At 41.7% G+C, this 14781-nt stretch overlaps 1 protein-coding gene across 1 annotated transcript in view; it reads right to left on the bottom strand.

Moving 5' to 3' along the window:
* Positions 1-1680: 1680 nt before the first annotated feature.
* atp2a3 (ATPase sarcoplasmic/endoplasmic reticulum Ca2+ transporting 3) overlaps positions 1681-14781 on the bottom strand; it is a 53202-nt gene continuing 40101 nt past the window's right edge. Inside the window, exons 11-21 of the mRNA XM_083926796.1 lie at positions 14549-14680; positions 11937-12053; positions 11611-11829; positions 10880-11215; positions 8720-8940; positions 8422-8624; positions 8198-8283; positions 7707-7840; positions 6783-6900; positions 5626-5743; positions 1681-5315 (exon numbers count right to left, since the gene is read on the bottom strand). Of these exons, the coding sequence (XP_083782922.1) occupies positions 5272-5315; positions 5626-5743; positions 6783-6900; positions 7707-7840; positions 8198-8283; positions 8422-8624; positions 8720-8940; positions 10880-11215; positions 11611-11829; positions 11937-12053; positions 14549-14680 (1728 nt within the window). The 3' untranslated portion in view covers positions 1681-5271. The remainder of the gene's footprint in view (positions 5316-5625; positions 5744-6782; positions 6901-7706; positions 7841-8197; positions 8284-8421; positions 8625-8719; positions 8941-10879; positions 11216-11610; positions 11830-11936; positions 12054-14548; positions 14681-14781) is intronic.

Genomic DNA, 14781 nt, shown 5'->3' on the forward strand with positions numbered 1-14781 from the left:
GACTGCCTTTGTAATTATCTAGGGTGTTTAGCATATTTGAACATGTTTCAACAACTTCTGATTTTCAAACCTATTGTATTTAAAGGTATATGGCCATTTGTTGACATGCACAGTGCTTTGTGTATTTTAATGTGTTCTTATGTACATGATGGTTTTATTATGAGACTGATGTATTGACTGTTGTTCTGTCCGTCTGAGCAGGCAGCATATTACAGCTGCTGTAAGATATAAATCAGAAAACAGACTGTTCATTCTATTTTCACTTCTGTTCCCCACCACTTAATGTTTGCCAGAAGATTTGACAGTGAGTTTTTGTTACAGTATTTTCTTATATTGTGATTGTATGAATACTTTTTAATTCATATACATGTTATATTTTATACAAAAGCCAGAAGACTCTTTCATTGGCTGCTGTTTATTTTTAAATATTTCACTTGAATTTGCCTTTATACTTAAAACAACTTCTAATTCCTTATAGTACACACTATAACCTAAGACATACTGATATTCCTAGAATATTTAAAGAATCTGGTCGTCATGCATTTCAATTCAAAGCTCCATCAGATTGGATTGGATTGGATTGCCAGTTTAGGTCGACTACTTCTCTCCATGGTTTCAAAGCATCACTACTACTTCCTTTGCAACTGCACTGCATTTTCTTTTTTTGTTTTTATTTCATTTATTTATTTAAATATTTCACCCATTGTGTCATTTATATCCCTCTTGTATTTCATGTATTTATCTCATAAACCTGTACCTCTGTAACCTTTCTTATTTTTTAGCATGGATATCACTGAATTGACTACGAATTTGAGTTTTGGCCGTCTGGGGACATGCTGGGGTCAGGAGAGTCTTGTCTGTCTGACTGTGTTTGTGTGCATGAAGAAGTCCTGTATTGTGTCTCACTGTATTTCTTTTTGACTTTGTATTATGTATTCCATTATATGGAAGGACCCCCTCCAAAATGAGAGGATTCATCTCAGGGGGCTATCCTGAATAAATCAATTCTAAATTCTAAATTATTCTTATTTCACTGAACTTTGGTCATTTAAACCATTTTGTACAAGTTATATTATTTCCTACTTTTTTCCCCATTTACTGTTTTCTGTGATTTCCTTAGGCCCATGTTCTTGTATGATATAATCTAATATGTTTTCCTATATTTTTTCCATAGATGGAAATTCTCCTGTTGTGCTTTAACAGCACCTGATATCAGATCTCTGTTAGAGTGACACGTTGCTGTTAAGTGTAACAGTCTAGGATCTATGCGTCAGTGCAGCGTGCAGATCCCTTGTCACTTTTGTCTAGTCTGTTTTCAGATCCAGCACCTGTACAAGTTGTCGCTATATACTGACATTAACAGTTGTGAGAATATCTCTGGAGCATGCTCTTGTTGTTTTGTAAATATAAACAGGTTTTGTTACTGTCACAGCTATTCCCAAAACAATACAGCTATTCCTAATATGTGACTCTGAAACCTATGAATGAAATTTAGTTTGGCGTCCATAAAGCAATGCAAAATGACATTAATAAAAAAAATAAACATTCTCGGTTATTCCGGTTTATCCACAAAACCGCTGTCAACAGTTTGCTTTAGGACTATTTCTTTGGTAGAGGGTAGTACCAAAGAAATCGGTCTCAGAAATAAAACACCATAAAAAAAAGAACACAACCTCTGAATAAATAACAAGATAAATTATCTTTATTTCCACGTCTTTGTCATTTATAAAATTATGTGTCCACAATTAATATTAACAAGGCAATACAGAGAATCCTTTAAATTTCTCAGAGGTGGAACTCAGGCTCTAGAGACCGTTTACTTGTCTATACAGACAGAAAAGGGTCAATTGGTCAGATATTATTCATATGAACCCGATCACTCCTTATTCTTTTACAGATGGTAGAGGACTTTGAGTACCGCACTAGAAGGGTTGTCAGACCCAAAAGGATTGTCAGGGGTCTCTAGAGCCTGCATCCACACCAAGCCCTTCAATGTACAGTCATAAAACTTCATATCCCAGGATTCATCACTGCTTATCGCTCAGTGTAAACCAGACACAGTTCATTCACAAATTCTTGAACATTCTCACACCAGATAACTATCACTGAAATGATCAGCGTCATCGTCGCCATTATTTAGCGTAAGCATGATTCTTGTCTATCTTAAACATGATAACGTCATATTCTTTCTCTACAGTAAAAGACACAAAACCCCAGCAACTGTAAAAACCAAATGGAACAATGAAGAAACTACCTTTCTATCCTACAAAACAAAAAAAGAGATCCTTAAGATACCATGTGCTCAAGAAAAACAAAAAATGGTTTCTCGCAAGTCTGTATGTTGTTGGTAAGTAGATTTCATTGATGCAAGTTATCAAAAAATTAAATATTATATACTGTATAGGTTATTATTACAGTAACAAGGTTCCATGCGATCATATTGTCATCTTCTGTACAGAGTTGAGGATTCAGTAGTAAATAACAAGGCTATAGAGACCTATAATAGTGCCTGGTGGCCAGAGTGCCAGCATGTTACAGAGCCATTGAGACCTGGGTCAGGGACAGGTGGTCTGCTGGTCTGGACAGAGGTCATTATTTACTTCAACAAAATCCAGCTTATGGTATGAAACTAGAAGGAATATTCCACCCTTAAATCTTCTCATGTTGGCATTAGTCTGAGATGTTCAAAGCCTTTCAGAAGGTATTTTTCTGTATCGTGAGGTCTTTTTTAGCGTACTTTCTCTCAATTTGCTTCTAAGTGAATGAGTATACTGTACATTTCCAAGAATGACCCCAGAGAGCATGTGGAACTGGAAATATCTGGACTCAATGATGTCATCCCATCTAAGTTTGGCGAATGATCCCCTGGAGTAAGAAAAAAAAGCATCACCAAGCAACAAAATAGATGAATACAACTAAATACAGCCCTGTAAGCAACGGCGGATTGGTCACTAATGTTGGAAGTGTTTAAGGATGGATTTTTCCTTTAGATTCCAAACCATAGGTCACACTGTGGAAATCAGTCCTCCTTGATGAAATCAGGTCTTGAAGCAGGAAAAGGGAGGTAAAAGAGATCTGCACAGTGTGTCAATAATCAAAACATTGCGTTTTTAAATTCATTTGAATTGATTTTGAACAGGTTTTTTATTTTAAAACTCTCCTCTGTCCTCAGGGTAAGATATTAAAAAAACCACTGACCCAGTCTGCAGAGCACCCGGACCCAACGCAAAACCCATAATTAAGACTTAAAGACACAATCCAAACCACGTGGGTTCATTCAGTCAAATACATTACTATTTAGTCATTATAAAACAATACCAAAGTGAGTTGCTAAAGCACTGAAAGCAGGAGGAGCTGAGGGAGCAGCGCACAAAGCACAGCAAAAGAAGGGCTTCCTATTAAACATGCCTCAGACCAGGTGGACATTCAGAGTGTTTAAGACCTCAGGTGATCAAAATGAATATATCACTGCTAGGGCACATCTGAGAGAGTGGTGGCAATGGGGGAAATGCTAACTGAAGGCTAGCACAAAACACATTGATCTTGACCACAAATTCAATGTGGAGGTGCAGTGGGCTGTGTAAGGCATGGATGTTAAATGTGCTAAATATAGAACTGTCTCAGGACAAACTCAAGCAGTTTACTTGTCATTCCTTAACTTACTTTAACTACATCATCCACGCGATTCCACGACTGAAAAGCCTATCCGGTCAAATCAGACAAATTAATTCAAGTAAGGCTATATGCAAACACGTTAGCACTGGTGCAGCGTTGAATCAAATTCAAGGTAGATCAACAACATGATGCTCCAAGACAGTTATATGTAAAAAATGTCATGGAGCTTCATCCTCTTGCTCAGACCCGCCTTTAATTCTGACATTTGACAGCTAAAACTCTGAAAGCAGCACAGCAGAAGGACATTCAACTCAGGCTTAACAAGACCAGCTGGGTGGACTGGCTGAGAACTACTCTACTGATATGCTGGTTTGGTTGACATTTTTATTTTTTTAACTTTTTATATGTTTGCCAAGTCTGTGAGCTGACCTCAGCTCCTCGAATTAAGAGCCCAAGGAAGCGGCCAAGCGGCGTAAAGCTATTCACACCTTTAGGTGGAGCGACATCTCCACAACCCAACTCAAATGCCCGATAACGCCACGACCCCCGGGCCCACAGCTGCCTCCTTGACAGAGAGCAAAAAAGAGAGAGAGAGAGCAAGACAGGCAAAAGAAGAGTCATTCTGCATAAAACATGACCAACAGGAGTCAGACTTTGGAGAGTGAAGATAAAGAGAGATGAAGGAGCAGTGCTGGGACAAACTGGCCAGAGATACAACTGTGTGGTGCTGATAAGGCCACGCTCCTTCAGAGCTGGCTAGAAATCGCTGCCAGAAGTGTGGGTGGCAGATCCCTGGACTTTACCTCCAGATAATGTTTTTGTGGACACACACAGGAACAATGGCTCTCTACTCTGGTCACGCCGCCTTGAGAGCCGACTATTTTTGCCTCCCTTATTCTTGCTGATGCTCTTCTGTTGCTAGTGTGTGTACACCAGTCTCTTCTCCATCGCAGACCTCTCAATCTCTCTTTCGGTCTCTGTGCTAATTTCAAATTTTCTTCCCCCCTCCCCTCCCACCAAGTATTGTCAACCTCCGTTCCCCTGTCCTCCCTCTCCTTCCCTCCCCAAAGTCCAGTTTCGGCACCACCGTTTGTACTGTACAGTCAAAAAAGAACAATGAGCAGAAATCTTTAAAAAGCAGAGCTCTGGGCAGTTTTATCTTTTGTTTTTCTCTTCTGCAGTTGTTTCTCGCTCTTGCAACTATAAAGACAGACCTGCAAAAACACACACACACACACACACACACACACACACACACACACACACACACACACACACACACACACACACACACACACACACACACACACACACACACACACACACACACACACACACACACACACACACACACACACACACACACACACACACACACACACACACACACACACACACACACACACACACACACACACACACACACACACACACACACACACACACACACACACACACACAAAGCCATGCTCGCAGGAACACGCATGCTCTCTTTCTTGCACACTCGTTCTCATGCAAGCCCTGCTCATTTCTAGTGGTGGTTTGTTGGACATGCAGGAGTGGGGAATGAGGACAGGGGAGAGAAAAGGTTTCTAGCTCATAAAGGGAAGAGGGTAGGCGTGTGTCTAAGTGTGGGATTGTGTTGAGGGAGAGGTCTTAGTTCAGCTGCCATCTCCGACGATATTTCTTGTCCTCATCACCTGCCGGAGATAAAAAAGAAAAAACACATCTTTTAGAATACATGGTAACTAGTGAGATCAGTGTACAAGGGTTTCTACTGGAGAGGGAAAAAGGCATGTAGAGATTGGAAATAGAGTACCTTTTCACAGAAGGTGAGATAAAAAGTGTTTAGGCTGAATTAGAAATGCAAGAGAGAGAAAAAGAACAGAAGAGACTTGTCAGTAAAATCTGATTCTCAACATTCACTGACCAATAAACCTCATCACTGTTGGATGGGTTTATGGGGAGTATTGGTTCATCGGAAAAAGTGGACCAAAATGCCCTTCATACCTTCTAGATGGTTCCTGGAGATATATTTCAGTGCCTCATCCAGGAGGATGACTGGAATGGAAATCTTCAGGACCACGATCCACTGGGACCAGTGCAGAGGGGTCACCTGGAAGATCAACTGAAGCACAGGAATAAAAATACGGTTAGCGTGGTGCTGGACATAGCCACAAACATTTGCAGCATTAAGAAAACACTGAAAATACAAGAACACAAGTTAATACAAAAATGCCTGCAATTGCACAAAACCCAATGTAAAAGAGTTATTTAAGGTAATAGCTAGTGACCCCTGGAAATGTGTATTGTTGTGTTTCATGTTTGATTTATTCTGCACATGCACAAAGTCAGTGACACTGCCCGATCTGTTGAGAAGGCAGTGCCAGTCTCAGCTACACTTCACTACAAGGCACACCTCCTGAGATAACTTTCTGGATTAGCAATTTTTTAACCCAAACCACAATCTTTTTCTTAACCTACTCTGGCTCACCGGGTGTACAGCGTTGCAATAAAGCCTGAGATCTGGCGATATGTCACACGCCAGATGTCAGGCATCTTTCACTATCTCTGCTATCAAGCCAGGGCGCTTTTTCCCCAATCCCAGAATGATAAGCCGGTGTAGTCAGGCCACAGTGCTGTGGAGATAGATCTGGTAAAGCGAGACTACTCTAAACCTAACCACGGAGTGTTGGTGCGGTGACTTGTGTACATCACATCTATAAACATATGTGTGAGATGCATAAAGAACACAATGTGTGACCAGAGATTGCTCAGAAAGTTGCATCGTTGGTGTGATGTCTGTTCGGAACAAATCAGGCAGAAATAAGCATGCGCATGTGGAGATCAGATGGGGCAGCTGGGTACTGAAACTGAAACTTTTTCTATGCAGCTTGTATTGTTTCTGTATTTGATCTATTTGCATGAGTTTTCTGAAATTGCAGTGCACAGAGACTTGTGAACTTTAAGGGTCACTGTACTTTTATCTCAAGGTATATTTGGCTTTTAGAAACAATAATGTCAAGAATAATCTGCCTCATAAAAACATCATAATGCATGTGGACCATAACATGTATAATTATCAGTAAGCATTCTTCGCAACACCCTTTAGATGGGAACTAGCCTCACTGACAGAGTCAACTATTGTCTCGTGGATGAACTCTTACCGGCAGAGGCTCAACGTAGAGGATTAAGAAGTGGAGGGAGAGGGAGAGGATGATGGCTCCCAGCAGCCAGAAATTGACCCAGGGAGGCATCCTGAGCAGGGACTGGTTCTCAGACAAACTGGTGGAGAGAAGTTTTAACAGAATGAAACATGTTGACGATTAGGCTGCTCAACTTGACATTAGGGGCTTACATGGAAGTTGTTCTATCATGTTGCAAAGGTTAAATAAGAATCTGCAAGACTTCAAGGTTTCAATAGTTGACAGAGAATTACAACCACATTACAATTCAAAAATAAGGCCACATTTAATTATAATGTCTTTGCAATTAACTGAATGTAACAATAATGCATCATGGCAACTAGTCTCCCTCCTTTTATGGGTGATAGTAACCATGTAAACATGAGACCCCTGTGTCAGTTTTATTTACAGTCTTGGTTTGGGATAACATTGTCATCAGTGACACAACTCTTTATTCCAACCTTCCCTTTCTCAGATTCTTTCCTAAATGAGACACTTGCATTTGTTTCAATAGGGAGCAACTGACAGACTTGCTCCATGAGCAATCCTGGCAAAAACACTGGGAGTTTTCCCTTCATCCCACTGTTCCTTTTATTTTCTGCCTCCCCAAATAAGAATTATTCCATTTCTTAAGATGTCTGGCTAAGCCTGATTCCTTTGCCTCATTCACCAAATGTAGATTCTAAATTATATATGGGCATTATAAACAGCAACAGCAAGTTCTTCTGCAGTGCAAGGAGTCGATGTTTGTGATGGATGTGTTGAGGACCTTGCTGATATCCTTCAGCCAGCTTTCCCAAAGGGAGTGCTGGCTTTTGGATGACAGTGTCTCCTTTTTAATAAATATCTGACAGCTGTGACATTTAAGGAGTGTGTACCCTGACATGACAACAGAAGATGACTGACCTGTTGAGCGAGTTGAACATTTCGATGGTGACCAGCACAGACAGGGCCATGGTTGTGGGGTAGCGGGATTCAAACACCTCACAGTCTATGCCCTGGAACATGGGGTTGACCTCAGTACATTGCATGAAGTGTCTCTGTGGAGAGAGACAGACAGCAGTTAGTCTGGTTGTGTGTGTATGTGAGTCTGCAGGATGTCACCAGGACCCCTGCGACCTGGTTGGATGGAGCTCAGATCTGATGGGGGAACAGCTGCAGAAACTCGTCCACGTCCTGTCCCTGTCTGCAATCAAACCACATGGGTCTAAGTTCCTTTTCTATTTCTGTATGCTGCTGGGATCGCCAAACATCACTGTCTCCAATAGCGGGGGATGTAAAGAAAGCTGAAAGGGGGTTCATATCAACATATAAATATAAGAGAAAGAAACTATATTATATATTGCTGTGCTGCAGCAAATTAAGGAAGACAGTGCGAACAATGTTTTGCAACTCACCAGCTGATAGAAAGACACTTGTGGGCCGTCTTCATCAAACAAGTACCACCATGTGGCAGCACCCACTGTTCCCAGACCCACATATCCTACAGGAAAAACAGGATTTATAAATGACTAGATAGAAAGGACGTCAACCAACTTGCCTCAATCGTAAACTGCAAACACTTGTACACTCAGACATAAACCCACACTGATTCGCAGTTTGTTCAGGTCAGAGCTAATACCTCCAATGGCCAGATATCTGAAGAAGAGCCACCCAGAGATGAGAGGCTCCTTGGGGTTGCGGGGAGGTTTGTCCATGATGTCCAGGTCGGGGGGGTTAAAGCCCAGGGCGGTGGCAGGCAGGCCGTCAGTCACCAGATTCACCCACAGCAGCTGGACTGGAATCAAAGCCTCAGGGAGACCCAGAATGGCTGTCAGGAAGATGCTGCACATGGACAGAGAGAAGAAACACAAACATCAGCCGAGGACGTCAGACTAAAGGTGAAGACATGCATCTCAGTGTGTGTTTGTGCTCCTCACCAGACCACTTCTCCCACATTAGAGGAGATGAGGTATCTGATGAACTGCTTCATGTTGTTGTAGATGGCTCTGCCCTCCTCCACGGCAGCCACTATGGTGGAGAAGTTATCATCAGACAGCACCATCTCGGACGCTGACTTGGCCACCGCTGTGCCAGAGCCCATGGCAATGCCAATCTCTGCTTTCTTCAGGGCAGGGGCGTCGTTCACACCATCTCCCGTCTGTGACGACAAAAGAATGCTTGTGCTGTTAATGCATCAGAAGTCCTGACTCACAGGAATGGATCCGAATTCCTGATTATGGGAACAATCTTAAAAGCATTATTTATATATGCATAAAAGACTCATTAATACCAATCATTTCAATGCAAGTTTCCCCCCCCCCAAGCTGGAATATGACTTCAGACATATTAAGAACTAGTTTTAAATAACGGGTGAAAATTTTGTGAAGCAAAAAGCTGAATAAAACTATAAAAACGTCTTTGATAGAATTACTATTCTTGCCTCAGCTTGTTCACTTTTAAAATAATGAGCCCACATTACATATTTAGGAGAGATTAGGGCTGGGTGATATGGCCAAAATCTTCCTTCTTCATCATCATATAGCATGTTTTCTGATTATTCAATAAATAAAATGTCTACATGAAAAAATCGGTGGTATTTTGAATATACTTCTGTGAATTAAATACTTGACAAATAAAAAGTACAGAGTATTTTAGTACTTTAGTGCAAAACTATTATACATAAATATTACCATAACACAGTTTGGCTGCTGTTTTTTGACAGTGCAATAGAAATTAGAAATAGAAATACATTTTTATATCGTTTTGATGCTATATACCATAATACCGGCCAGCCCTAGGGGAGATCATTCTTTAAAAAAAAAAGTGATTGATAAGAAACTTCAATCTCATTTATGCAAAGTCTCATTATCATTTCAGATCCAGACAGGATTAAGCTAAAGCTGAGTGAGATATATTCTTCTGTCCCGGCAGGGCCCAAAGCGACTTTAGGTGGTGGAATGGTGGAGTTAGTCTGACAGGCAAATGGTGATTTTGTTGTCTCCCACCCTCCCATCTTCCCCTCGGATCAGCCCCTCTTCTGAGACGTGTGTCTGAGAGGAAGCAGCAGAGCGGGCCGGAGATGACAGTTTTTGATAGCAGTGTCTGAGAGAGCAGCCTCACAGAGACCTGAAACATGTCACGCCTCACTGGCCTCTTCTCATGCATTCTCAACAAGTCATTCACCGCCGCAGTTGAAGGAAGGAGCAGATGCATTTATTTATTTTTTTGCCTTGCAACACGCATAAAGAAATATATAGCAAAGCAAACATACTGTATCGTGTAGATTTGCACAAAGCAGAGAAAGGGGTAACAGTTAAGGCTTGGGTGCCATTCTGGCTGAGTATGCTAATCGATCATCTTTGAATGTAATCGTATCATGATGAAATCATATATCAAGATATTGTCAAATTTCTCAGAAAATCTGATGTGAAATATTTGGAGGGAATATCCTTTGAAGATTGCGGTATTGTTTTTACAAGCACACTTTACATTACTTTAAGCTCCATTGCAGCGCAGGACTGAGTTCTCTCTGCATAATAATGGTGGGGAATAATGTGTAAGGTCCACTTGGAACCCCAAATGTTGTTTAAAATAAATTGTGACTAATGTTTTCATACAGCAGTGTGCAGGATTTTCTTCACTCATTAAGCTTTATTGTTCGACTCCCACGTTTCATCAAACTACTGTCATAACCTGATTACTCTGTGTTTGTGTGTGCATGCATGTTCACATAATTTATCATTATTGTTTATAGTTTTATGTTAATTTTGCACCGAAGTTCTTAATTAAATGGTCTTAAATGGTAAAGTATTGCACTCACACAGGGGTATAGAAAAATAGGATTTACCATGTGGTTATTTCATCAAAAATATTTATGTATTGAATAACAACAGGAAATAAACCAGGACTGTTTTGGAATGTTTATGTCTTAATCTTTGAAAATGTCTATATCCTGATTTATATCGTTAGACATGAAATAGACTAAATCTGGATGAAAGATTTTATATGATCCAGCTCTAGGTGCCAGTGTAGAGCAGGAGGAAAAGGTGCAGGTGAACACTGTGAGTTGAGTAAATTCAATCATCCCTTCTCCTCACCATGGCAGTAATCTCATCGAATGACTGCAAGTATCCCACGATCTTAGACTTGTGAGCTGGCTCGACGCGGGCGAAGCATCGCGCCCGTTTGACGGCTTCTCTCTGTGCCTCGGGCGGGAGATCATCGAACTCGCGGCCTGTGTAGGCCATTCCTGTCACGTCGTCATCCTCGCTGAAAATGCCAATTCGTCTGCAGATTGCCACAGCTGTGCCCTTGTTGTCTCCCGTGATCATGATAACACGTATGCCTGCCTCGTTGCACAGTTTCACTGAGCCGATCACCTCCTTCCTGGGCGGGTCGAGCATGCCCACACAGCCCACAAATGTGAGACCAAACTGAATGGAAAGAGAAAGGAGAGAGAGATAGGAGGGGATTAGGTTGCACAGAGCTTTATCTGAAAACAGAATCTCACCTCAGCGCCACAGAAATAGAATAGCTGCTGGAAACACCAAACAGATTAGTTTCTATGCAACAAAGGAATTGTTTTAGGGAAGAAGAACCCAGGGTAAAAGCTTCAGGCTTTCAGTGGATAAAGATTAGGGCAGGAACTTCTCAGTTCTGCTGCAGAAGTAAGGCAACCTCATTCCAAATCATTTGAAATAATGCAAATAACTAAAGCAGTTGTGGATTATTGCCACACCCAACACTGACTTCAATACATAATGAGCCTATTTGAACCATTGGGATTCCTAAGATAAACATCAGATGTTACCATGGTCCTCTGTTGTACCTCATATTCTATAAACTTGCTGGAATTCTCCAAGTCCATGTCCTCTTTGCGTGGCGGGACGTCATGAGTTGCCAGGGCCAGGCAGCGCAGGGTGTCCCTGCCAGTCCCCCAGTCCCTGATCTTAGACAGCAGCTGGTCACGCAGGGCGGGTGTCAGTGTGACCTTCGCTGTTCCCAACCGCAGGTACTGACACCGCTCAATCACACTCTCTGGAGCACCCTGTGAGGAGGGAATTCAATTGACACAAGACACAAACATCAAGCAATGATGCCTATGAATGAAAGTGATGAAATGTATGTCTCTGTGATTGTATTATTCTTTCATGCCTTGATGAACATCTTGCTCTGGGAGCCCGGCTTCACGGGGGTGCAGTAGACAGACATGGACTTGCGGTCACGAGAGAACTCCAGGGTGAACTCCTTCTTCATCAATTGCTTTATCACCTGATGGATGAAAACAGTAGAAATGACAGATAAGTAGAAGAAGAAGACAGTGACCAAGAGCCAGAGCTTGAGCTAAATAGCTGTATCTGTGGGCAGCTGTCAGGCTGACAGCCAGTGGCTGACTTAGAGGACTGGCTGAGCTACAGACAGCTGAAGGATGACACTTTAGACCAAACACTCAACCACCTTGTCTGAATGTCTGGCTGCTGCCTCAGATGTACGTGACATGATGATAATGTAGATCTGGCTATAGAAGGTTAGCATAACAACTGGAAGCATATGGAAAATAATAGCACAATGATATTGAGTGGGAAAAATAAAATGCTACTGTAGGAACACAAAACATCCGTATTCCTTACATGCTGCATTATCTGCATTTAGTGTCAAGTTTAGATCTACCAGTAGGTGTCCCTCTAGTCCAGTCTGTGCCGATCCCCATTACACATGACAGGCTGAAAAGGTTAACACTGGTGATGCCAGACTGAGATGTACAGACACTCTGTCAGGGGCCTTCAAACATCTGATGTATGTCCTAGAATCTGACAACGTGACAAACCTCTCGTCTCTGTCAAACACGGAGAGCAACGAGAGTTTGTCCCTGGGAAATCATTCTCCCCTTCTTTCCTCTGTTTTCTAACTGGGCGGAGAGATTTTAGCATCTCATCTAAAACTACGTATGAATATTTTTTTTTCATTGTTAAGCACTGGGCCTATTCAGAAAGCATTCAGTCTTACTTCTTTTTTTCTGCCCTTCTGACTTCACTGACTGACAGTTGCTACAAGGCTCCAACATGTTTGTTACTGACAAGCTTTGTTCTTCCAACATGGATTTTAATGACCTCTATGTACAGTGAGGTTGTCAAAAGTGTGGATGCTTCAATACATTTAAATACCACAGCGTTCAAAAGGATACAGTATCACACATTTGGTAGCATTGAAAGTATTGAAGCTGTAAAAATTGCATATCTATAATCAGATTTTCAACCCAAGGCTGCACAGAGGAAACAACAGAGCAGAAAGTTCCCTTTGTGTCTGTATATGTTCAGTGAAATTTTTGTTCCTGCACTGTGTGCAGGTAAAGAAAATAGTTATTGATGTTCTAAGAGTTTCTTTCTTTTTTCCTAGGTATAGAAGAAGTATTTTTTATACTAGTATCCAAGTTTAAAATTCAGCTATCGTGACAACATTAATGTACAGTAGAGTGAGTAGGCTCGGAACCAGAGGTGCCTGACTAAAACACAGTAGAAGACAAGCCCTGCTGACATCAGCTTAGTGGTTCATTGGTCTTTCAGACTCCTCTCATGCACAGGTCAGACTGGACACTTACTCCTGCACAACCTGAACATCATCCGTGATAAGCTGCAGCTAGCTTTATGCAGAATTGACCTTGACTCAACGTAATGCAGCGGGTAGGCGTGTTGCCTTTACAGATGTTGTAAATTACACTTTAAATATTTGAACTTCTCACCAAACACTCAAGAGGTTCACACCCTGATGTCAAACAGCCGTGTGCTTTATCAAATGTCATCGAGTAAGACAGTAAAACCTGAACCTGTTGTAAATGTAAATGTAAATAATCTGGCACAAATCTGTATAACCAGGAGCACACTAGATGATTATATCATCCCCACAAACAGGCAGAGCACAGTATGGTATAATGAGCAGAATAGTTACAGTCTCAGACGCACATTCATGCTGAGAGAGTGCAATGCCTGCAGCAGATATGTTTAAGCAAACAATATGCTCAATGTAGATGAATGACTAAAGAAGAGTACTATACAGATCTTAAAAGACCTGGTTTAACACCTCATACAGCATAAAAAAGAGTCAAGAGGACGCACAATTTTGAAAAAAGGATCGAAAGCGATGCAGCAGAAACAGATATAGCAGATAGCATCTTCTTCAAACCTGTCATCAAAACCTGCTGCCTATATTACCCAAAATGCAACTCAACGGCCAACAATTGGGTCAGGGATTCCAGTGCATTATGCAAGAGAGATCACTCGAGGCTGTTAATCAGATTTTGTGCAGCTTGCTCTGGAGCCACAAAAGTATTTACAACTTTTCATGCAGTAGTACTCCCCAACATCTGTAAACAGACTTTGATGTGTAAAGTAGGTGGAGTTCCTCTTAAAAGACAGACAAACATCTCACACACACACACACACAAACACACGCACGCACATGCTCGCACGCACACACACACACACACACACACACACACACACACACACACACACACACACACACACACACACACACACACACACACACACACACACACACACACACACACACACACACACACACACACACACACACACACACACACACACACACACACACACACACACACACACACACACACACACACACACACACACACACACACACACACACACACACACACACACACACACACACACACACACACACACACACACACACACACACACACACACACACACACACACACACACACACACACAACTTACTGAGTTGCAGGCACCGGCACGTTCCACCTTGCTCAGTCCGGACAGGTCAGTCTTGAAGACATTCATCTTCTCCACCAAGGTGGTGAGAGCGGTCTCTGTGGCTTCACCCACCTTCTCGTAAACCCCTTTGGCCTTTAAGAGAACAGAAATGCATCAAAACAGGACTATTTATATACTTATTTTATTACTTTGTTGCCAAGGATTTTCCAGAGATTCTCTATGGGGTTTAGATC

Source organism: Echiichthys vipera, assembly GCF_963691815.1.
Source record: "Echiichthys vipera genome assembly, chromosome: 14".
Classification (NCBI taxonomy): Eukaryota; Metazoa; Chordata; class Actinopteri; order Perciformes; family Trachinidae; genus Echiichthys; species Echiichthys vipera.